General features: G+C 41.6%; 2 protein-coding genes across 3 annotated transcripts in view; one reads left to right on the top strand and one right to left on the bottom strand.

Annotated features, from left to right (window-relative positions):
- The window catches only part of CEP89 (centrosomal protein 89), a 55,698-nt gene extending 30,849 nt beyond the window's left edge, over positions 1-24,849 (top strand). For both annotated transcript variants that reach the window (XM_063141539.1, XM_063141540.1), the window contains 2 exons: positions 10,670-10,839; positions 22,130-24,849. In XM_063141539.1, coding sequence (XP_062997609.1) covers positions 10,670-10,839; positions 22,130-22,370 — 411 coding nt within the window. In that variant the 3' untranslated portion in view covers positions 22,371-24,849. The remainder of the gene's footprint in view (positions 1-10,669; positions 10,840-22,129) is intronic.
- LOC134409004 (E3 ubiquitin-protein ligase RNF182-like) lies at positions 595-10,679 on the bottom strand. Its single transcript, XM_063141542.1, has 2 exons — positions 10,527-10,679; positions 595-1,384 (listed from the first exon to the last, which is right to left on the bottom strand). Exon 2 carries the CDS (start codon positions 1,366-1,368, stop codon positions 643-645), a length of 726 nt encoding a protein of 241 aa, XP_062997612.1. The 5' UTR covers positions 1,369-1,384; positions 10,527-10,679; the 3' UTR covers positions 595-642.
- Positions 24,850-25,438: the final 589 nt, after the last annotated feature.

The following is a 25,438-nucleotide window of genomic DNA, read 5'->3' as shown; positions in this document are numbered from 1 at the left end:
CCAACACAGAGGCCCTTGTCTCAGGAGAGCAAGTGCCAAGGCCCTGCCTGCTTTTCCAGACCTGCCCCTGTGCCTATGTTTTGCAAACCAAACAAACACATGCAGTCTCTCTTGTTCTCCCTCTCCTTCCCCACTTGGCTTTTGGTTTTCAGTGGCAAAAGTGTTACAACAATATTCTGCTTTGTCCACAATCTTCCGGAGATGAAGGAGGGATGTTGCTCTCCTAGAGAGGGCAGCCCCTTTCAGTGGTGGCTGGGCCACCCCGTGTCAGGGTTGTTGCCAAGTTTTGAAAGAGAGCATTCAGGGTCACCATTCAGTGTGAGTTAAACTGCTCCCTCCTACTGGTGATCCTGCTGCTTGGAATGAGAATTTTGCCTTATATCAAATGTTCGCCACATTGCTTCCCCAAGATATTACAATTTGCTTTGTTCTAAAGAACCAAGAAGGACCCCCTCAGTCTTCTGTTTGTTTTTCACACAACAGAGTGTGATAAAATGTTGGGAGATTAGGATAGAATGTTAGGAACATTAATGCATAGATGTCCCCCTTTTTTTGTTACCAGTAGCTAAAACTGAAAAATCCTACTGTTAGGCTTTCATTAGCATATATTTTTGAAGGTTTATAGTTCCGATATTGAAAATATCAGTTTCTAGAAGAACAGTCACACATGCCCTGGCAGAGGCATTGACAGAAACCATACACAAGACATACTGTTAGACTGGATGGAACAAGACTGACACAGACAATTCCAAGGGTCACTTTCTGAATCACCAATAAATAGATTCCAAGTGGCAAAGAGCCAAAGTAGAAAAATCCAAGTAGCCACACAAGTATTCTGGGGACATGATTGCAGAGCTTAGAGAAAATATCTTGATCCAGTTGGCTGTGAGAGTTTACGGACGTGGAGTCGAGGCTGTGATCCGTGTAATAATCGGAGAGAGTGTTTTGGCTTGGAGTTCTTGTGGAATCTCTCTGTACTTCCATGATTGTTATCACCAAGCAGTTTGATGATCCATGCGAAGGACTTGAAGAAGCCAAGTTCTTTGGTGTCAAGACAACTTCTTTGCAGTCAGAACTCCATGTTGTTTTGTCTTTTGTCATGAGTTTGGACATGACATTTGTATCGTCGGGGAGTCCTTCCACTTCTTCTTCCTGTAGCTCTGTTTCATGCCGGCAGAAAGGACAGCTAATACAAAGAGAGCCATCTCCAACGTGGAGGATTTTTGTCAGGCACTTAGCACACACCCTATGAAGACAGTCCAGGATTTTGGGCTTGCGACTGTGAACATTAAATTTCTGGTAACAAATTTTACATTCCAGCTCATCATTCTGTATTTTTTCTTCCCCCTCTGTTTGAGGATAATTCATTTTTAAATCAGGCACGCTGTAAAAGAAAACAGCAGTAAGTTCCTACATACTTTTAATCATGCCCTTTTGGTAGTCCACTGTCCCTAGAGTACATTCTGTAGCTGCATTTAATTACAAGAAAAATAAATAAAGTTAATATTGATCACAAAAGTTAAAACCAGCTATTACTACTCATTATCGGCATCCTGTTCTCAATTTTGTATAATTTGCCTAAACACTACCTGAATCAGTCCTGTTGTATATCCTACTGCTCAAATTGTATCCTACGGGAAAGTCCTTCCCCAACTATTGACAATTTTCTTGAATAACTGTCCAGTACTTCATATAATCTTTTTCCCAAGTTACCTTTCAGTATCATTTTCTCATAGCATTGGAAGAAAATCAATTATTAATTTTATCTCCTTTTCCCTAACACTGAAACATTTAGGAATGTAGGAAGTTGCCTTCTACTAAGTCAGAGCAATTGGCTTGTGTAGCTCAGTATTGCCTGCACATACTGGCAGCGGCCTTCTAGGGTTTCAGCCCAGATTCTTTGCCAGCCCAAACTGGAGATAGCCATAATTCAATCTGGGACGTTCTGCATGCAAAACATGTGCTCTACCACAAAGGTGCAGGGTTCTGAAGCCTAATGCAAATACATTTCTTCAGGCAGAATTTGGGTCCTGGGTAATAAGGTTTGAGCTCTTCACCTGAATGAACCCCTGTCTGTTTCTTTATTGCATTTGTATATGAGATCCAAGGAGCTCAGGCTAGCCACCGTGGTGTTTTCTTACTTTGTATCTTCACAACGACTCTGAGAAGATGGTTGAGCTGAGAGAGAGGCCAGCCCAAGGTTACTCAGAGACCTTTATGGCTGAACAAGAATTTAAAGCCATTTTTCCATCCTAAGCCCACACTGTTCTGTCTCCCACCTCAGGGCCTGGATATGATTCCAGACGTGTTTTAAGTAACATTCTAATCTCAAAAATGAATATAACAACATTCAACTTTTTCATTGTGCAATTCATATTCAGAGTTTATCTGACATTGTTTCATCTCTTACCCCAAAATCACTTTCTGGAAGATTGAACTCTTCCTCCTTTACCCCTTTCCCCAAATATCTTGTGGGGCACCTATGACAAAGCATCTGCACCACACTTGGGCTCCAATCCTGTGTGCACTTAACTTGGGAATACGTCTCATTGAATGCAGTGGGACTTACTTATGTGTAGGCTTATACAGGATCAAGCAGTTAGTGACAACTCATCTGGAATATTTTGGTACTGTTATCTATCATTGTGGCAAAGAGTGATTACGCACACACATTCAGTTGGATATAACCCAGAAACTAGTTATGACAGTTGCTACAATCCAACCTTGACAAGTATTTAGAGTTTGCTTTCCCTTGGAGACAAATTTATTGTCATGCACAAATGCTTCTGTGGCATTGAACTCGGTGCCTGAGCTCACGAAGAGGAGGCTTCACAATTGCTCATTTTAATGACACAATATATTTAAGATGATTGAGCAGAAGTATTACTTACCATTTTTATATTAAAAAAAACCCCACCAACTGAGTATAGGTTTCCTGTGACATTTCTTTGTTTACTAAGAATGCGTGGTGTGAAGCTTCAAGGATTTGACGAATAAATAGGTGTGATTGTGCTCTTCACCGTTTTCTGTTTTTCCTTAAAAGGTGCTTTATTTCTTTTTACACCTCCTGTTAAACAGAACTGGTTCAGCCTTGGCTCATCACCCTCACGTTGCCATGTAGCAGTAATGGAATTTTAATGGGAACAGGCAAGGTTAAAAACAAAAACAAGGCATTTTTATTCAGAGACAATTCTGTGGGTTTGAATGTGGTGCACATTTTCAGTTGTACCTTTTTTAAAAAGCTAAAATTTCAATCTACAAATAGCTAGCTTTTGATCTCCAAAACACTCTGGTGTGTAGGTTCACCTGATATACTTCTTCACATTTGCACACATATTATATGGGGCGAGGGCGAGAGGGGGCAGAACCCAGGAAATAAAATGTGTGCACTTGCACGTGAATCTTTTGGTAATCAATCATGCAACTCATACTATCACCATGACTGTACACAATTTTATTTTGATTCTGCAAGGCTTTACTTTTACTGCAATATAATCTAGCTATCCTGTGGATATCTAGCTATCTTAAGGAATCTGTTATTTCAGCTAGGCTGATACGGCCAGGTCTCTTTCATGGCTAGAGTATTGTTCCTGCATTCATTAGAGAGAGCTTCCAGACACACAGTGGGTAGGTTTGCACCTCACTTTAAGCCACTGTGGTTTATAAGTTATTTTGAAAATAAATTTCTGTGATCTCATGCAAGTGGCAGCGGTTTTGACTGCTCTTGCCAGGCGATTCTGGAGGGGATATGCTTAAACTCCTCTGGAGCACCAGCCCACATGATAAGCCATGATAGTTTAAATAAACCTCACTGCAGAACATGGTTTACCAGGGTGGCTTGTTTTGACTAACTACAGTGGCTTAGTTTGACTATATAAGCCACTGTAGTTGGGAAAAACAGCATGCAGACATCATGTTTAAGCCATCAGGGTTAGTTCAGAAAAATGAAACAGCATGGCTTCTTGTATCATCCTAACCCAGTCAGTATCTCTCTTACTTTACAATATAAGCATTGCCGTTTAGAAAACATTCATAGGAGTGTCGGTTCCAGGCATTAAATTGCTAAACAACCATCTCTCTTTCTGCTTTGAAATATTGCAATGTAATCATTGTGATGTGAATGCTTTTAAAGTAGCTTATATCCCATGGTAACCTACTTCAAATTTACTTTAAACAAATGAGTGATTATTTATGTAAAATATTTGTATCCAGACTCTCTGTTCCTCTGAGACTCCTCAAGGCAGAAACATTTACAAAAACATATTGTAAAACTAATCAATGAAAATAAAAACTAGAACCAAGCGTTCAAGAAGCCAGAGCACCAGAAAGTAATCTCATCAGGAAGAAAACATAACCAGAAAATATTTTAGACTACTGTTCTGTTATCGCTTACCTCAAGGGTATACCAAACTAAGTGTTTTTCACTGGGTGTTTAAAAGCAAGCCATGAAGGGGAAATTTCTTTCCTTGGGAGGGCATTCTAAAACACCTCAATAAAAAGACCCTGTTTTGTATAATCACATAGCAGGACTTGTCCTGGGCAGGGCATAGCTAGCATACAATCCTAAACTGATGAATCAGTGTCCTGGCCACCACTGCGATTGGGACATCAGGAGCTCCACTGAGTGTGAAAGCTAGACAGGCTTGTCATTGTCCTGGTTCAGACAACACGCTAAACCATGCTGCATGGCTTAGCGTGTTGACTGAACCAGCCCTATATGTTGCTCAAAGCAAGATTGATACTTAAAAATAGGAAGTAACTGCCCTTTAAGCTGGTTAGCTCCATCTCCACATTAACTGAGACTTAGATCTTTAAAGGGGCCTGATTTGTTTCAGCAGCCTCAGGCTGCACCAACGTGGGAATGGTTGTGCTATGCTGTTGCCTTCATGACCCGAGTCCTCAGAGTCTGAGCATGGTAATACAACCTCTGGATGCAGCAGGTCCTTCCCTTGGGGTTCCAAGGAAAAGCGGGTTCTGGGGAGACGGAAGTCTCGCCATGTCGTTTTCCGTTGCCAAGTCTTCTCCTATTGTCTCCAGAGCCTCTTCTGAGGATGAGGAGTTGGAAACTTCTGAGGATGATGGCACAGGTTGCTGGTTCATGACACCAGCACCACCTTCTGCCATCTGCCCTCCAGGAGCGATTGGAGCCACTGCAACAAGATCCTCCCCAAGTCCCATCACAGCAAGGCAGTCCAGAAGGATACCATGACTGATGGTATTGAATTCCACTGAGAGGTCCAAATTTATCGAGAGGGGTGCACTCCTCCTGTTCACCTCCTGGTGCAACCAAGGTCACCTCTGTCCCAAATTTAGGCTACAAACAAGGCTGAAAAAGGATCCACATAATTAAGAATCATGTTGGACTTGAGCTGAGATGCCACTACTCACTCAAGCACCTTGCCTAAGTAAAGAATATACAAGATTAACCTGTTCTCTCTCTCTCTCATATATATATATATATATATATATATATATGTGTGTGTGTGTGTGTGTGTGTGTGTGTGTGTGTGTGTATACGTCCTAATTTATTTTGTCCTTGTACTTTGACAAAAGACGAAAGGAATAGTCAGGTTTTGCGGCCAAATGAAATGTTCAGGTTGACAAACCTGTCCATGTTATTTATAATGAGTATTTATCTTTGGCAAGTGATGGCATGACCATTCCTTGGGGAAGAACAGAGGGGTAAAACAGTGGAGTTTAGAAAGTGTTTTCAGCTTTACATAGAAAAAGTATGTGTTACAGGAAAGAGTGAAGTTTTTTGATTGGGTGCCAAGGCTGATGCTGTGTTTAAATAATAGTATAACTAATTCTTTTCATCCTCCTTACAGTGAGAAGGAGGGATGGGTGCTTGCCTGAGATTTAGACTAGCTTGAAAGTTCTTATTCTGCCCTAGGAGTAGATCCAACAACTTTCAACTTACACAGAAACCTTCACCTGGCACAAGGGGAAAGGTTCGTGGCTACAGAGGGCCAATTATAATTATGAGTGCTAACATTTTAATTTGGAACTGTACATCACTGAGACAACTTGAGTTGGCTGGCACTTCTGTATTTAAAAGCAGAGACTTTTCAGTTGTAACATCCTGTGAACACGCCTGTCAGAAAAGAGGTTCACTTGGTGCTGCCTTCATTTTCCTTGTAGTGCCCGATGAAAACGTTTTTATTTGCCCATGCCTTCAAATGCTGTCTGTATTTTATGCTGGATGTAAAAACAACTATTTAGATCTTAGATGTAATGCTCTTCTTGGCTTTATTGTTTTATTGGTATCGTTTATACTGCTTCTGTTGGTTTTGTGAAGGCTGCTCTGGGAGACTTGTTGGCTTCAGAGGAGTGTAAAAATGTTGAAAATAAATAAAAGTGGTGTCTTGCAGGTGTGATGTGCAGGAAGAAGAAACAGATAGGCAGGAGTGTGCTTAGTCCTTCACCTGACCACAGCTTTTCTTCTGTAATTCTACTAGAGCTGTTCCATATGGTTCTAGATGTAAAGACATTATTGTTGATACTGTCTGAGATCTCCGTGCTTCAGGCCCCTCTTCAGGCACAGAAGGAATCAGGGATATGCAACATCAGCCCCTGTGATCAGCTGGCTGTATTAAGCATCTAGATTGGCCAGATGTAGCCTAAATACTAGGAGCCTGGCCTTTTCCCCTTATCTGGTATTTTCTTCCTGTTGGACTTCAGGCTCCTTATGTACTCTCCAGGTCTAGATTCAGTTATCGAAAATGTCTGCTAAACTTCAAGAAGATGCTGTGGTATCCTGTTAATCAGACTCCCATAATGTACTCTGTCTCTGAAGACTTTCTATTAACTTCAGCTGGTCTGAAATGCGGTGACCAGAATACCATCTAAAATTGGCAGAGATAAAAGGTTCCTAGTTATCTGAAACAATGCCTCCTCTCTTATCTTCCAGTCCTCTTCGTTATTAAGATTGTCAGAAGGGACCATCTTCACTTCTAATACCTTACTCAGATAGCCCCTTCTCAGGCTGAAATTGTCTATGCTTGAGCACGTTTTGTAACTGTCTGATCCTGAAATACAATTGGAGCAGTTCATCTGTTCTTAATCTATTTGCTTTAGAGATCCTCAGTGGAAACATGCTATTTTGGGCCAAAAAAACTCACCCAATTTTATCCTCTAAAACGGGCTTCCCCAACTAGGTGTCCTTTAGACTTGTTTGACTACAGCTCCCATCATCCCTGGCTAGAATATCCACTGGCAGTACTGATTTGGGGCATCTGGAGGGTTTCCAATTGAGGAAAGCTGCTTTAAAAGCTCGAGAATGATTGCTCCTTATAAAGAAAACTAAACTGAAGAAGAGGGAGCACTTTGAAAAATGTGATATGCATATTTAGATAAATAAATAGATATCAATGTCAAGAGCAGATGGAGATCATATAGTAGATATAGCTCCATCCCCCATTTGCTTCTGTTCCTTTCTCAGTCAGTTACAAGAGAAAACTAAGCCAACACGTATAAGCTGTGTTCTACATCTTAGTATTTTGGGTTGAGAGGAAACCAGTGGCCATCCCACTGTAGTCAGGATCTCCTACACTGAACCTATGAGTTGGAATCACTTTGTAATGGAACTCATGGAAAATACAGTGTGTTATTTTTCTTTCCTGGTGTCTCTAATAGAAGATTGTACTGAAATTATATTTCAAGGCATCCTTTAGACATTTTCTCTTTTCTTGTTTCTTTAATGGTTCCTTCTGCTCCTTTCCTTTCTTTTGGGCTTTATAAAGAATCAAGGCCATTGGTCCATCTTGTTCAGCATTATCAACTGTGTATGGCAGCACCTTTCTAAGGTTTAAGACATGTACGCAAAATCCTTTGAGCTGAGATACTAGAAATTGAAATTAGAACCTTACTCATGCAAAGCAAGTGTACTACTATTCAAACACACAGTTAGTTAGCCCACTGATCGGCAGCTGTCAGTATTTGGACAGATGATGGAACATTGACCAGTGCTGCATTCCAAATCCCTACAGCTCTCTAATGAGACAGGCTCAGCACCCGGTGGGGGGGGGGGGCAGAACCTCAGGCCGAGGGGGCCAAATGTAGCCCTCCTGGAGTCTCAATCTGGCCTTCTGTGGTTCTCTAGATGGCCAAACCCCCTTTCTCTTTCCCCCCTAGCACTGATTGGTGGTTTCTTAGCTGTTGTACTCCTTCTCCCCTCCCTAGAAAGTTGAAATGCCTCTCCTAAGTCTTAGTTACTGGCACAAAGAACTTTAAACTAAAACACGTTGGGGATGTTTTTGTTTTTTGGCCTCATCCCCTTTTGCATTTTGCCTTTGGCCCCCGCCCACCGCTGGAATGTGGCCCTCGAAAGCTCCCCCAAAATGGAATGTGGCCTCTGGCCTGAAAAACATCCTGTGCCCCTGTGTGTTTGTGTGTGCTCAAACACACAATTGCACACAATTATCAAAGAGGTCTAGTGTTGAAAGGTTAGCCCATCATGAGGAAGCCTCATCCAGATTAAGTTAAACTGCAAAAATGAAATCATAGGTATTATTTCAGACAACTGTGGCAGACTTTTAAAGCAGCTAAGACATATTTATGGCCCGACCTTATATAAAACACTGGCTCAGAGTCACAATCAAAGCTGCCTTATACTAAGTCAGACTATTCCTCCATCTAGTCCAGTGCTGCTTTCTCTGTCTGGCAGCGGCTCTCCAGCGTCTCAGGCAGAGGACTTTCACATAATCTGTAACCAGATTCTTTAACTGGAGATGTCAGAGATTGAAGCTGAGACCTTCAGCGTGCCAATCATGTGCTTTACCATTGAGCTATGATTCGTCCCATAGGGTTCAGGCTTTCTCAAAATCTTCGTTGACAATTACACTCACATCGTCTAGATAGGCAAGTACTCAATACTGCATTCTCCCTAACCATGGATCGAGAAGTCCTTTTAAAATCCTTTTTAAGGTCCAGACCTAAAAGGGGTATAGTAGAGTTTTAAAAAGTGCAGAAAGGGGCAACTAAAATGATCAAAGGGCTGGAGCAGCTCCCCTATGAAGAGAGATCACGTCATTTTAGAGAAACGTCTAGTGAGGGGAGGCATGATAGAGGTGAACAAAACAATGCATGGTGTGAAGAAACTGGATAGGGGTGTATTTTTCTTCCCCTTCCATAACACTAGAACCCAGGGACATCCCATGAAATTGTTTGGTGGGAGATTCAGGACAGATTTAAGGAAGTACTTCTTCACATAGTGCATATTTAAACTGTGGAACTCACTACCACCAGATGGAGTGATGGCCACCGGTGTGGATGTCCAGTTAGAAGAGGGGTTAGACAAATTCATGGAGGAGAAGGCTATCAGTGGCTACTAGTGCTGATGACTATATGCTGCCTCTAGTATCAAGGGCTGTATGCCTATGTACTCCAGTTGCTGGGGAATACTAGCATGAGTGTGCTGTTGTACACATGCCCTACTTATGGTTTTCCCACAGGCAGCTGCTTGGCCACTATGTGGAGAGAATGCTGGACTAGATGGACCTTTGGTCTGATGAGGCACGGCTCTTCTTGTGTTTTTGTGTTCCTATGTTAAGTCCCAGGGTTGAGAGGTGAAATTTGGGGAGAACTGTCCCTTGGCACATCCAGGCAAGTTTTCATGTACCATTGACGTCTATTTAAATATTTATGCAGTTAAGCATGTGTGAATGTTTATGGGACAGACTCCAACATCGATTCTTGTCCTAAGCTACTCTTTTACCTTTTAATTCCTGCTCTTGTTTTAGACATGAATTTGGAAAGTGCACCCTTTTGAGTCTACTTCATAATTTTTCAGAGCATGTAGACTTGATACAAGGATGTGGGTTTGATCATCAGAGGTTTCATCAACCAATAAATTTAGAAATAAATTTCATTTTGAAAAATCAGTGTGAGTTTCACTTAGAAGAAAAGGACACAGTATCTCCAAAGCTGAGACCTTTTATCGTATAGACACAAAAGATATTAATGTAACTTAATCATTTGAATGTTTTCCCCCCGTTAAGGTGTATTTTCTTTCTTTCTTTCAAGCTCACTTAGTATTGATTTAGCCATTTTTATCATTCAGAAGTAAAACTCACTGCTCAGACAAATAACTAACGCTAACATAGTATTTGACCACAATGGAAGTATCAGGCTTTTCTAAACAATGCATTTTTTCAGAGAGAAAAAATACATAGCTATTAAGGTGTCAGAAGCATCAAAAGAGAACTATTGTTTTGAGGAAGTGTTGTCGTTTTCCTCCTAGTGCTAAGATTAAAGGATCAATAACATTCACACCACCCAGTAGCACCTCTTTCTATATGTGTACATTGATAATTAAAACAAGACTGAGGAAGTCTGCAGATAGCAACATGTGTTTAAATTCTGACTTGGCTTCCTGACAACTCAAACCTGTTTGGCTTTGAGGGTGTTTAAAAAGATCTTTTGACAAGGGAAGCATAAATATAGCACCCTATGCTCATGCAGTGGCATTTTTGTTGTATGCAGTGAAAAGTACATGCAGAAGGAGGACCAGGTCATTTCCAACCTACCCGATTTGTTCTTTAAAAAAGGCATCCCTGGTTTCGGAAGAAAGCCACAGTGAGAAAAAGCCACCTTTCCGCTGAATATGGTCCGTCAGTTTGTATGTAATCCCAGCACTGCTTTTAATTGGACTCTGCTCCGACTTGCACAGGTGTATAAAAAGACCGCTGCTGGGAAGCTTGGAGACATCAGCCTCAAAGTGACAGAACAGGAGAAGGAATTTGCTGGGAAGGCTGCTCAGTACCAGCGAGAGATGAAGCACCTCCAGCGGCGGCTGCACGAGAAGCAGGAAACCCTTGATGAAGTGCTGCAGCAGAAAAGGTAAATCAGTCAAAGCCTTGAGCAAACCAGTTAGATTTGAATGGTAAAAGGAGGGGTGATGCTGAACGTGTCCTACCTAAGAGCCCCATCTGGTGTCTGGCTGTATTTGCTTTCCTGTCTTCTCTGCTGGATCGAAAATGCCAATCTCCTCCTCTCATCTGGCTCTATCCACTCTCTTCTCCTCTCCCCTCCCTCTCTAAACCCCAACCTACAGATCCTTGAAGGGAGTCATGGATTGCTAGTGCTGACAGCCAGCTTTAAAAATCCTCCTGGCTGCTTATTGCCTTTTCCTGAAGGCAGGCAAACGCACAGAAGCTATTAACTTGAATTGAGCTTTCAATAATGCTCTCCAAAGTGAATCACTGGTCATGTGCTCGTTGATTTAATAACATCTTCCAGTGAGGACTGATGAAGTCCCAGACTGACAGGTTTGTGACAGGCAAACGAGAGCAGTCAGGTTAACAACACTTGGCAAAAAGAAACGTCATGTAGATTGAGAGGAACCTTACTACAAACAGCGAAACAAGCAGTTGGAGAGGTCTTGGCTAGAAGATGGTTCTGTGTTGAGATAACCTCTAAGGAGTGATGTTGTTTCCCCATTCAGCCGGTAGGAAGGTTTCATAGTGTGTGTGTTGGTTTGGGGGTTGCTGTTTTGAACCAGCTTTAAAACAACGCAGGAGGTTGCTAATTAAGCAATTGTCTTTGTGGATCATCTCAACCATTGTGAGAAAAAATAATGGAAGCCAGGACTCAAGCTGTGTGCCATCTGTGTCAGTAATGTCAACTTTCCCATTAGAGGATAAATAGCGTGGTCAAATCACTGCGGATTTCTTTTCAAAGCATGTACATGCTCTGTGAATACCACCTGTGCAACAATGATGGATGTTTCCATTCTTGTGCGGTAGGTCTTTTATGGGGCGGGGGATGAGTTGCATCTGTCCAAAAAATGCCCAACCATGCTCAGGGAAAAAACTGATTGCTTTCAGATGATCTTAGAATCAGCCAGCCGAAAACATATTTGTGCCTAAGTGGAGAAATCCAAATGGCATCCTCACACAGGGCTTTTTTGAATGGGACTTAAACAGGAGAACCTCTGTGTGGCTTGTGCCCTAGGCTTCTGAACTCTCTTGACTCCCATTCTGGCACCCTTAGTGGCACCCAAAATCTGCCAGTTGAGGTCTTGCCTTGCTTATAATAGCGTTGCCTCTGACTGAAAAGTTGATCCAAAAGCCTTTGAAACTTAAGGTCCCCTTAGACACGATCACATACCACATATGAGCACTGAATTCCACCAGTGTTTTTTGGTCATGGGTAAAACATTGTAGAGTAGATCCTATTAACAGTGGTGCCGCTAAGTAATTTTAGACCCGGGATTTAATGGTCTTATTAGTGGGAGGCAGGGGCATTAGATGGCCTTGTATTTAGATGGTATTACTTCAATTCTGAAGCACATGGTAGGATGTGAGCAATAATTTAGCTAAAGAAAATGGAAGTGTGCCAACTATTAGGATGCAGGAGCTATAACTCTCCTTATGGACTCTTCTTAATATGAACAGTACATTATTATTATTATTATTATTATTATTTATTTATTTATTTATTTATTTATATAGCACCATCAATGTACATGGTGCTGTACAGAGTAAAACAGCTCTTCCTTTATAAGGGGCTTATATCTAGTCACTGTTACACATATCTACATTACATCCAGAGTAGATTACTTTAATGTGCTTTACGTGGTGCTGTCTTTGAAAAGTGTTCATGAAGTATGGTGCAAAATGCAGCGGCAAGTGGAATAATTTCTGGTGCTTGCATTTTTCACCACATTATTCTGGTCTGAATGTCCACTCTACTTACATGCCCCATTAAACATGCTAATTACCTATAAAACCCTAAATGGCCTGGGACCAAGACAATTTGAAAGGTCACCTCCTTCTGCACAAACATGCCTGGAAACTGTGTTCATCTTCAGAGGCCCTGCTCTGCTCTCCCCTACTTTACCTTTTCAAGCCTTCTAGAACAGCATTTAACGCCCTCCCCCCCCACACACACACTTCTTTTCTTTCATCTATAACTCTGGAGATGTGATGGCCTGCAGCCATTAAACCTTCCTGTTTGCTGCAGAGGATTCTGATGAGGATGAGACACAGGCAACTTCCTCAGGGATAGGACAATCAGTCCTACTCCTTATTCAAGGCCCTCCTGGCCAGAGGATGCAGCCCTGCCATTGTCTTCTTGCTTTGAGGATGGCTTCTCAGCTGAACCTCCATCTGCTAAGTCTCACAGAAGTCCCAGGCTATAAAATCAGGTGAGGGCCCTTTAATAGCCCAGTCAACTCCACCAGAATTGGCAGAGCTAACCACACTACAGATCCTGTGAGCCAGCATAAGACTTCAGTTGTTGTTTTTGGTCCTTGCTGAGACCACATCCTCCTGTTGTTGCAGCAGAAGAGAATTCCAGCCAGTAGGACCCACTTGGAACTCTCCAAGGTCCTATTTTCTTCTTGCTTTGTTCTGACTGCCATTGGATGCGACCAGCTTCCCCTGTGAGCCATCAAGAAACCATAAAATGGCACAGTAGAGTGCACACAACCTTGCTCATGCTTCCTTTCTCACATGGGGAATGCTGTTAATGTATGTAAGACTTTTATTTTATGCATCATTTTATAGCTAAAATAGTTTCCCACTGGAATAATATTATTATTCCAGCCAATAATATGGCTGAGAAAAATGGGATTATGGGAAACCATCATAGAAAAGAATCACTTCACACTCTTAGCTATTCCTTTCTATATAAAAAAAAGAATTGCTGAGTGTTAGTTGTGAAGTCTTGGCAGATAAAATAAAAACATTTACCTTAATATCAAAGAGATGCTCTTTTGCATTGATATCTGTTTCTAATCCTGGACCAGTTTGATTAAACCTCTAGACAGGATGAGACAGATGTACAGGTGACTTCTACATTCTGATGACTGGCCGTAGGTTGTCATCTAACTGGAGACTAATAACATTTCTGTTTAAGAAATTAAAATGCTTTACGTATGTTTTCACTACATGTCCTGAATGCTGGACTCAACCCAGACTCCTTCAGTAATGATTGCCTTCTGCTTTCAGTTCTGCCAAAATTTAGAAATGCTTTGAGAACTAAACATTATTTTCTGCGGTATCAGAGCCAACCCCAAACAAAAAATTATTAATCCACTCACACATCAGCTACATGGCTTTATATCTTTTGAAAGGTTCTTCTGGATCTCTCTCCCTGCCCCCCCCCCCCCCAATTTCATTGAAAGAATAACAGAAACTAAGGAATTACGGGTGAGTTTCTTGTTGCTAATCCTCTGTAGCCTGGCAACCAAAATCAGTAGTGCTGGGCCAATAATGTACTGATGTCGATTCATTTCTACCAGCACTGTTCAAGGAGAAAATTTGCAGTCTGGAAAATTGTTCCCAGTAGATAGACATTTCACACATTTAAATTAGTGATGGGCAAGCAGAATCTCAACACTACAGCCAAGGTCGCTGAAATATGTGCCAAAATGTATTGGGCTGTATATAACATTTAAGCATTACTTACAAGACAATTTCATCATGACAACTGATGAGGACACCAGTCCAGTTTTAAAGGTGTAGCACCTGGTTTGCAAGGAGACACATAGCACAAAAAGCTAGAGAGGCTGCATTTGCAGGTCAAAGACTGATAATGGAAAGGTGGGTTCACCACAAAGCTGAAATGTGATGAGTGAGTTTAAGGGCTTCCTTTGACTCAGGAAGCTGCTTTATTTATATATGGCATTTCTGTACCACCCAATAGCCGAAGCTTTCTGGGCAGTTCACAAAAATTATACTTTATTGTCCTTTATTCAGGCTGTTGAGATTATTTTTTTGCTTAGTTCATAATAATTTAACAGCTCGCTATGCAGGTGATGTCATTAGGAAGTTTGGTTTCATGGATTGTGGACTTCAGTGCCAATATGGACTCCTTGCAGATGATGGACTGGGAAGAACATGTTTGGCAGGAGAATTGCAAATCTGATCAAGAGGGCATTAAATTAATTCCGAAGAGCAGGGGGGCAAAAACCCAGAGTAAGTTACTGAGATAAGTGTTAGATTCAAGAACATGACTGACAAAGGAGTAGGCAAGACAGGCAAAGGAGGAGCTCAGTGATTTGCAGGAAGATTCAGCAGGGAAACTTGGAAGATGCAATGCCCATGGCCTATATACTAATGCATGGAGCATGAGAAAGAAACAGGATGAACTTGAAATCCTAATATGGAATGGTAAGTATGATCTGATAGGTATCACTGAGCCATGTTGGGAGGAGATTCTTGATTGGAGTATAGCAATTGTTCGAAAGGAATACGCTCAACAGAAAAGAGGGGGAGTAGTGCTATATGTAAAGAATGTATACACCTAAATAAAAATCCATGAGTCTGAAAATGGAGGCTATGTTGAAAGCATCTGGGTAAGGATAGGAGGAGTGAAAAAACAGTGATGTTGTTGTGGCAGTATACTGGAGTCTGCCCAGCCAGCTGGAAGACATGGATGGTACTTCTCTAGAAGAGACGACAAAAATTTAACAGAGGTGAGCCGTTGTAGTTATGGAGGATTTCAGCTACCTTTGTTTCTGCAGAAAATCTAAATCTGCTAAAAAATAGATTGAGCAATACATTTTTTACTTGACTTGCTGACCACTTCACCTTTCAGAAGGTGAACGAAAGAGCAAGGGGATCTGCTGTCTTGGACTTAATCCTGGCCAATAGAGAAGAAGAGACTTGGGAGAAAGTCTCACCTCGTCAGAGAGGTCCCTATGCAACTATGCTTGGTTTTTTTTAGTTGCCCCTCTTCAGGCAGAGCACCAGCTCCATGGGGATCAGTACATCAGCTGACCCTCTTGCTCCGTACTAAACAAAACTTCAACTCACCAACTTATTGAAGATTAAGGGGAGTTGTAATATGGTCTTCAGATATCTGAAGGCTTTCACTCATAAGATGGAGCAGACTTATTTTCTGTTGTTTCAGAAATTGCAGAGAAGCACATCTTGGCTAAACGTTAGGAGGAACTTCCTATTGGTAAGAGTCTGTTCGACAGTGGAACAGACTGCTTTAGACTGCTAAACACAATGGCTATATGCTCCTTCCAGGATCAGAGGCAGCTTGCTTCTGAATGCAAGTTGCTGGGGAACAGCAGCAGGAGAGAGCTATTCCCCTTATGTCTTGCTTGGGCACTTCATAGACACATCTGAAAATAGCATGCTGGAATAGATAGACCATTGGTCTGATCCAGCAGGGCTGTTTTTATGTTATTACATATCTCTTATTTTGCCAAATTCCTGACATCAAGTATTTCCTCCCCCTTTTCCTTTCCCAGTTTGCTTCCACCATTTGTCCTTCAATCCGACAAGAACTATATTTATATTTCATTTAATATACATAGTGATGCAAAGACTAAGCACTGTAAATTCACTAAGAGCTCATGACAGAAAAGAATCTTGTATTAAACAGCTTTGAAATAAGCTTGTTCAACTTACTAGAGCCTCAGTTAAAAAAAAGATGAAGTAAATTGCCTAAGTGGCGAAGAATCCAGACTAAGTTAAAAGTCAGAGTTTTTAGGCTTATTCTTAAATAATGTAAAACTCTGTAGGCTTATATGCCATATTTGATGTACTCCTTTCATTCAAGAGCTTTCTCCCCTCAAAAAAGCCACATGTAGTTTCTATTATTTGCATTTTCTATATTTCCTAAATAGCAGCACCGTTGCTCACTTTTCACAAGAATTTAAAGAAAATATGTCCGAACGGGTATCTGAGATCAATAAAGGACTGGCTGTGGGCAAACAAATTGAGATTTAATCCAAACAAGATGGAAGTGCTTTGATCAATCAATCAAAACAAAAAACCTGAGCCTGTTTTAGATGGGTTTGCACTCCTGGTGAAGAAACAAGCTCACAGTTTAAGAGAGCATTACTTTGGGAGATCATTTAAATATTCTGGTTCCATAGGGCTTTAAATGTAAAAAATACCAGTACATTGAATTGAGTTTGGAAATGGATCAGGAGCCAATGAAGCAGATACAGCCCTGGGGTCCTATGATCTAGGAAACCAGCTCCACTTAGGACTTCCTCACTACCATATTTTGTATCAGCTGCGCTTTCCAAAAGGCAACACCATGTGGAATGAGTTGCAGCAATCCAGTGTGGATGTGACTAAGGCATATGTGACTGTCACAAATCTGCCGTATCCAGGAAAAAGAGTGCTGTTGACACACCGCCCTAAGCTGAGCAGAAGTACTCCTGGCAAAAGTTGATACCTGATTATCACAGTGAGACTGTACTATGTACCTTTGCAGAAGTTATGTATTGATTCTTTTTCAGCAGGACTTGTCCTTCTATATACTTCATAATTTTATCTTAAGTAATGGTTTCCACCAATTTGCTTGAAACAGAAGGTAAGCTAACTGGCCTGTAATTTCCCAGATCCCCATGGATCCCCTCTTAAAAATTGGTGTTACATTGGATACTCTCCAGTCATCTGATGCAGTTTACCATGTAGCCTATATGCCCATTGCAAACCCAGCTGCCTACATTTTTCATGGTCGAACTCCCTCTACCACAACCCCCCTGGTATAGGTATATCCTTGGTGCAAGATGATATCTGTTCAGCCTCTCAGGAATGGGTCCCTCCTAAGAGGGAGTCATTTCCCTCTTGAGACCCAAATTCTCTATGACCACAAAGGACCTGTCATCCAAGGATTGGGACGTGATATCAGGTACCCAAAGGTCTCATTCATGAACCTCTCTCAGCTTTTCCAGGTCTGCAGCTTTAGCTTCAAGGGAACAGAAGCTCATTACACCAGACACACACCCATGATTTCTGCCCTGCAAGCAGATATATGTAACACTCATTGCATTAAACTGGCTAGCCCCGATGGCTTTCTGCCTGCATAGCTGTTCCTTTTATTGCTGTTGTTATTACTGGGCTTATTTACCTGAAAAAGAAGTCACTTAGTAGAAAAGGCAGAGAAGGATTTAGCCCTGCCACTTAACTTGCATAGGTGCTTAACTCTTGTGGGTGCTTCACTTGCTTTTATCTTGTTGCTTTGTCACCGGTGTTGCGATGCTTTGACCCTGCAGCTCAGCTTCCCCCCCCCCCCCCCGCACTCAGCAATGCATACCAACAGCTTCCTCTGTGGAATAGCCTCCACATGGCAGTATTTGAAGTAAGCACATGTTGCACCCTGTCTGCATGTAGCAACCCCACAGGATGTATCTGTTGCTGGATTATACAACTTTTGTACTCTTCATATTAAAACACAAACTTTCTGTCCTCCATGTGCAGTCAGAAGGGATATGGCTCAGCAGCAGAACTTGTGAAGCTCTTGATGTGTCTTTGCTTGTAGTGTATAGGAATTGAGTAGGAAGCAGAGTAGAACACAACACTATTGCAACTTATTTAAACTTCTGTGCCAAGTAAATGTAAGCTCTGAGTTCATATGGTATGTTTCCAAGCCGTCCTGCTGCATTACAAGACAATAAATAGATCTTCCAAGTAATCAACAAAACTTTATTCAGCAAATAAACATCTCTTTGCACGTGAACAGAGTTTAAACATTAGGAACTTTCCTCTAGGCTAAAACTTGGCTAACTAAGCGAGACAATTGTCCTTTCAACAAAAGGGAAGGTCTTTTCCCTGAGTCCCTTAACTTAAGGGAGGATTCCTCTGAAGAAGCCTTTGGTGAGAAGCTAGCTGAGCTGATTGCCTCTCACCTTTTAGCTCCACCCATTTGACAATGTGGTGGACTCTGGGATTGGTCAACTCTGAAGTCCCTTCCCCCGCTGAGGATTGCTGAGTTCCCAAGACTTTTGAGTTGTTAGCATTTTCGCTGATAAAGTCTGGTGAATATTCATCCCTGGCTGCTCAAGAGCTTGGGAGGATCTACCCTGATTCCTGTGTAGGCTGGTGGTACATTTCTAGTCCTGTTTCTTCTGGTTCAGAATCTGATTCTGATTGAGAGCCTGAAACTCCCTCCCCCGCACTAAGGAGAACAGGCCTGATCATGACACCATATTGTAGTCTTAAAATGTTACATGGCCAAGAGGTTGAAGCAGGACATGGCAATACAACATTTACAAGCTGGGAAGGGACTAAAGCAGAGTTTTGACTGCTTTGGAGGAAAGATTTCTTGAATGATTTATGGAGCTCAGACAGATTTAAAGACCATGAGAGCATTGCAGATCTTTTTTTTTTCCTTTAAAAATAAAATAATCCATCAAAAAGTAGGTCCAATGAAACCACAACAAAATGCAGGCAAGGCCAGTAGAAAAGGAGAGGATGGTGGTACTGAAGCAGTTAATAGCACGTTTTTCGAACCTATCTGGAAGAATGTAGTTAGAAGCACAGACATTTTTTGAGAGATGAATAAAGAGACTTTGATTTAGAGCTGTGGTCACTCCAGTATCTGAGGCAGTAAGCCTGTGAGCATCAGTTGCTGGGGATGTGCTGTTGCACCTTGTCCTGCTTTGTTGGTGCCTGGCTGACAGCTGGTTGGCCTCTGTGTGAACAGAGTTCTGGACTAGATGGACCCTTGGTCTGATCCAGCAGGGCTCTTCTTATGTTCTTATGGCTCATATGTGGAGAGGCAATCCTGTGGCGTTACACCCTACAAGTCAGTTCCCTAATGTATGTCTAGAATTTGTAAGTCTATTGTGTTTAGAATGTTGACCTGAGTGGGTGGAGATTGAATATCTTAGGAGGGGGGAGGAGGATATATAAGGGAATGACTGAGGTGATAGAGAGGGTGTATTTTTAAAGTACTTTGGTTCGAGGGGAGAATTAGAGGATCAGAGTAAAGAGGGTTGTCTTTTGAGTGTAGTGTGCAGATCAGTTGGTGTCTATTACACAATCCTGATAATAAAAAAAGTTCAAGAGTGAAGGTGTGAGAGAAGGGAAAGCGTGTATGAGAAGAGAGAAAGGATTGGATGAGAGGTCTTAACAAGGGTCTGAAAAGTTTTATTATGAAACAAAGTTTGTGAATATTGAAATAAATTTTTATTCATGTGTCTCCTTGGCATTCATCATCTGCAGTTATATACATATAACACCCGTTCTGATATTAATTCACCATCAGCACATATAATTCTCAGCGCATTATTTTATTCCTGAAACTATTCCTGTTTAACCCCTTTCTCCACCTAGTTTGTAGAAAGGTGGTGTTTGTCCCTCACCTCAGGCTCATAAAGTGGTGGCACGTAGCTTGAGTAGGGAGTGTTTGTGGACAGGCCTGTTGTAAAGAGCCTGTGTGGTGGCACAAATCCTCACGCTGATTAGCTATCATAGCACCAAAACAGAATGGTACCTCTTGACCTCAACGTCAAGAAATAACTCTTCAGTAAGTTTTCATATCTTGTGTCTGTGCTACCTTTAGTTCTAAGAGCAATATATGGAAGCACCCATAGACACTCTAGTGGCTTATATGTTAGTTGTTTAGTTGCCCTCTTGCAAATGACAGTTTTGCCATATTCTGAAAGCAGAGCAGCCTCTAACACTCACTCATACAGCAGACCTGAAAAAATAACAGCTTACTCACTCACTGCAAAGGGTGAACATTGATTTATTTCGGAGAGACAGTTCCACACGTCCCTCCTGTCTCTGTCTCTCTCTCTCTCTCTCTCTCTCTCTCTCTCTCTCTCTCTCTCTCTCACACACACACACACACACACACACACACACACACACACACACCTCTGAGGGTAGCAACAAAGGAAGGACCATAGTAATTACACAACTTAACTCTGCCATGCTCATCCCAGGAGCTGCTGCTGAACAACAAGCAGTAAATAGTAACGCCTGCCACTGGACAGCTGCTTCTTTCCTTACTGACTGTTGCTTGTCCTCTTTCTCCCCCATCCAAGCAAGTGTCATCCCTGGACACAGGAAGACCAGCAGTATCAGCCATGTTGTTTCTCTCCGAAGCTTTCCTGCTGCCATCAGTGTCCATGGGCCCTGTGAGCTCTGCCCCATGGCCAGATACAGCAGTTGTGAAGTAGAGAAACCTTGCTGGTTGGTTGCTCCTGGGTGAAAGGGGAGGATGAGGAAGTGACATTGGGCAGTGAGTGGTGCAGGGAACTACTGCAACTAATGGCGATGGAAGAGGTGAAGCAGGAGAAGAACCTTGAACAAGCAGAGTGAGTGGAGGGGGATGCAGAAGGGCCTGGCAAGCACATCAGGAGGTCTTGGTGGGCACAGCTGCGCCCGTGGGTGCCATGTTGCTGACCCCTGCTCTAGGAATTGCTATGCGCTGAGTTACTTCTGATACATTTCTGTCATAAGCACGATGACGTGTGACCTAGAAAACCTTCACAGGAAACAAGCTTGTTTTGCCTTGATGCTTTTGACCTGATATCTCACCCTTCAGACACTTTCACAACTCCTGCTGCGTCTTTCGCGGGAAAACGTCCAGTACAGAGTGTGAAACACCATAACATTTGCAGAAGCATGGTATGAAGTAGCACTGTAGATATTGCCTGTTCCCAGATGGAAAATAGTCCCAAATTCCTTTGAGTTTAACAGGTTATAAATAAAACTGTAAATGTCCAGTGGTAAGGTGAGAAATGCATGTGATAAGAAGAGCAATTCTAGGTAGCAACTGTGAAAGGAGCCTTTATATGTTATATGATGAAGCCACCGCTGGAATATGGTGTGCAATTCAGTTAGCCTGTAAATGTTGCTTTTTGCTGCCCTGTTGTGATCTTTATTTGGGTTTTGTGTGTGTGTTTTATTTAGTTGTTTGTAAGCAGTTCATAGAATCATAGAATAGTTGAGCTGGAAGGTGCCTACAAAGTCATCAAGTCCAACCCCCTGCTCAGGCAGCCTAATCCTCAGTAGTCTTAAGAGAAGTATATCAAAACCTACCATTGTGCAAGCCCACTTGAAATGAACTAAAGATTAACAAAGAATTCCTAGTGCTGTTCATGTTGTGAACTGCTTGTCGTTTGATCCATATTGTTATCAATAAAAGACAGGTGAGTTGGGGAAATTCTTTGTAATGCTTTTAAAACTAAGCACAGATTGACTGGTTAAATGAGTACATTTTATTGAATCTTACCTTAGAAATCCTTTGATCACTCTCACTATTCTGAGCACACCGTGTTCTGTAAACGTCGCTCCAGGTACTAACATAAATCTAATTATTCTTCCTATACTGGCTGATAGTTCACCTTAATGGTACTTTCAAAAATATGGGAATGAAGCATCTGAAACTAGAAAATCTGTTTTCTGTTTTCTTTCCCCCCCAGGGAAATGGAACTTGAACTTGAAATAATTTGGGAATCAACCACCAAAGAAAACAGGAGGATGAAGGAACTCTTGCATAAATCTCTGGAGAAGAGGAACACGCAGAGTCCTGTCAAAGCTCATGAATCACATTTAGCTGACATTTCTCAGAAAGACCTGCTGGGTGGGTATGGTTTTAGCTACTGTGATGTGGAGCTTTCCTTCCTTTCTAAAACTCAGAGTCGACAGGAACCTGTGTGTTAAGGACACAGATGTTTCTGCCTCTGCCAGGGCAGAAAGAAGGGAAAGAAAGAAACTAAAGTGGTCGAGCAGGAACCCAACAAGCACCCAAAAATGTAATCTACCAAAGGAGGCTGCAATTCTTTTTGGCGATATTAAGGGGTCTAGAAATCTGTACGGCTGTGATGTGTCTTACATGATAGGGAATATGGCCTATCGGTCCTTCAGGGCCCTGGGAATCTTAGCATTCATTCCAAAAAGAACATTTCTAGCCCTTATGGACACAAGGAAAATTCTGTAAACGCAGCCAGCTTCTGCTAGATATTTAGAAAGGCGAAGGGATTTGGATGGAGCTTCTAATTGTCAAGGAGTGTCAGGTCTTCCTCTAGCGTAAACGTTGCCCCTCTACCTCTCTTGGTGCTTGTTGGTGGCTCTTTCTCATACCTATGAACACTTACCTGGGATTATGCCCCATTGAACACAGTGGGACTTGCTTCTGAGTTAAATGTACTTAGGATCGCATTGCCAGTAATTGTAGCATTTAAAAGGAAGTGGGAAGAAGAATATAGAATAGCGAAGATAACAGAAGTAGCACTCTTCTGATCTCTCTAGTCTGTTTTGTCTTGAAGCAATCAACACAGTCCCTTTGTACATTGCAGGTCTAATTACAGGTGAATTATACACCTGTAATTCACAAACGCCTCTTTCTGGAAGCAGCCCGATACAGTTATTTCTCTTTTCCAGGAACGGAAATTTTAAAATCCCTCAATATTCCTTATTAAAAAGTGTAACTTCAGTTTTCTGGTCACAAAATTTGGAGTTTTAAAAGCACAATGCCAGCCATGCAGGGTAATAGTAGCAAGTTCATGAAAGTGTTAGCCTCTGTCTAAACAACACTGTTTAGTTTTTTAAAACCTTACATTCTTCCATATTGTCAATAAGCCGTCCATTTATTCACACCAAAGAAAATTGGTGCAGCCGTAGCTACTGCTGTAGAACCATTTGCACTAATTAAAGAATTTATTAAGGAACTGTAGAATTGGCTGTAATTGCTGGATTGGGCCTGATTTAGCTGTGCTTTTACAGAGGTAGGGACAAAGGGAAAAGAAAGTGACTCACCCATGTAACACCTGATCTTTTATCAAAAAGCTTAAGATAATTTCTAGTATTGTGAGGCTTATGCAGTGTTCAGCTGGAGACAAAGTGGGAGATTTAGTTGGGGGATTTCTTTTTCTTTTCTTCACATACAATTTTGTTTTAAAATGAAGTTGAAAATGCAGGCAATAAAAAGGAAGAACACGCAAGAACTCAACAAGATCATGAATTATGAGAAAAAGAGAAATAAGTATTAAAAAATGAACCCTTGTAAATCACAGTCCTTAGTATATCATGGATGGCTTTGCGAGACAGTTAAAGTAAACCAGGCATGAGGAAAGAACCAGTGATGAGTGAGAGCTTGAGTGTGTGAGTTACGTAACTGAATCACAGTCAGAAATAAATATAAGCACTTTTTTTTTATCTGAATGTGGTCAGAAGCTTGAAAGGTTTCCAAATAGGAGATTAACAGAAACCAAGGTGCCATAACATCTTTTTTAAAATTGGAATTCCTTGTTTGCTGCGTGAGTTTGTATATAATCATGGTCTTCCAAATGTTATCAATCCACTGCTGCTTAAAAGGTTGCTAAGGAGATTGCCAATTACATGGTGTACTTGACTTCACTACAGAATGCAATTGCTTAAGAAGGCCCTTGTGCAGGAATCTAGGGTTGCTAGGTTCAAAATGATGAAGAACCACAGGTTTAGAAAGTACCTGTGGTCTAATGTGGAGAAGTTCCCAGCAGTAATCGTCAACAGCCTTCCATAGCTCCTGCACTGTTGAATGGTCCTGCCAAAGATAGGGAAATTGTCCATACCCTTTCCCACAGTAGTAGCTGTAGTTTGGACATATTAGGTGAAGCCTGGCGGGGGTAATGTTCCAGCTATTCAGAACTTTGTATTGTGCTTTATTTGTGTTGAATGATAATGTGGCAAAAGACCACCAGATACCTCATATGTCAACTTCCTCCAGAGTTATACCCAAGTCATGCTCTCAGGTTTATACATAGGAGGAGAAGGCATGTAGAGATACAGAGACTAGGTTTGCATGATCAGTGGCTTAAATGAGCCTCGGTGGTTTGTGGCGCCATTGTGAATATTCAAGCCATGGTGGGTGGTCACTGTGGCTTTGCATGTTGTGCCTGCTCCTGCACAATAACCCAGGTTTTTTTTAAAAAAACCTGATGGGTTATCATTACTTGCAAATGAGGCCATTCTATGTTCAAAAGATCACAAGGCTATGACATCCAAAGGCAGTGGAACTTCCAAGAGCAGAATCCTAGAACAGGAGGGAGATGTTCTTTTACCATCTAAATCACTACTTTATGATGTTTCAGTTGATCCTAATAAAAAGGATTATACTATAGCTGCTTTTCCCCACTCCCTAATAGACCAACACAGCTACGTATTTTTTTGCAAACCTAAGCAAGTGCTACATGCTAGCTCTCACTTCAGAGAATAGTCTTTCCAAAAGACATTTTTCAGCATTTGATTTAATAATCAGAATGATGTATGATCCAAGGGCCTTGGCTGTGCTCTAACATTGTAAAAGCTTTGACTTGTGAAAATTGGATGAGGGCAGTTCCCTAACAGTTTTTTAAATTGTTTCTTTGGACTTGTTGCCCAGTCATGTGATCACCATGGAGTCTGCTACTATCTTTTAGAATTCAGTCCATAGGAACATAGGAAGCTGCCTTGTGCAGAGTTAGACCATTGGTCCATCTAGCCCAGTATTGTCAACACTGACTGGCAGGATTTCAGGCAGGATTCTTTCCTTGCCCTACCTGGAAAAGCTGGGGATTGAACCTGGAACCTTCAACCTGCAAAGTAGGGTAGAGTAGAACATAAATGGATGCTTAACTGTGCCTTACATGTACGGACTGCATGTGTAATGTTCAGCTGCCTGTTGCTAAGCACAAATTCTAAATTGGTAACTCCCAATAATAATATGTAATTTTCAGGCATAATTCCAAGCCATGATTTGATACTATGTGAAA

Source organism: Elgaria multicarinata, chromosome 14 (assembly GCF_023053635.1).
Source record: "Elgaria multicarinata webbii isolate HBS135686 ecotype San Diego chromosome 14, rElgMul1.1.pri, whole genome shotgun sequence".
Taxonomy (NCBI): domain Eukaryota; kingdom Metazoa; phylum Chordata; class Lepidosauria; order Squamata; family Anguidae; genus Elgaria; species Elgaria multicarinata.
This window is presented reverse-complemented; position numbering and strand designations above follow the sequence as displayed.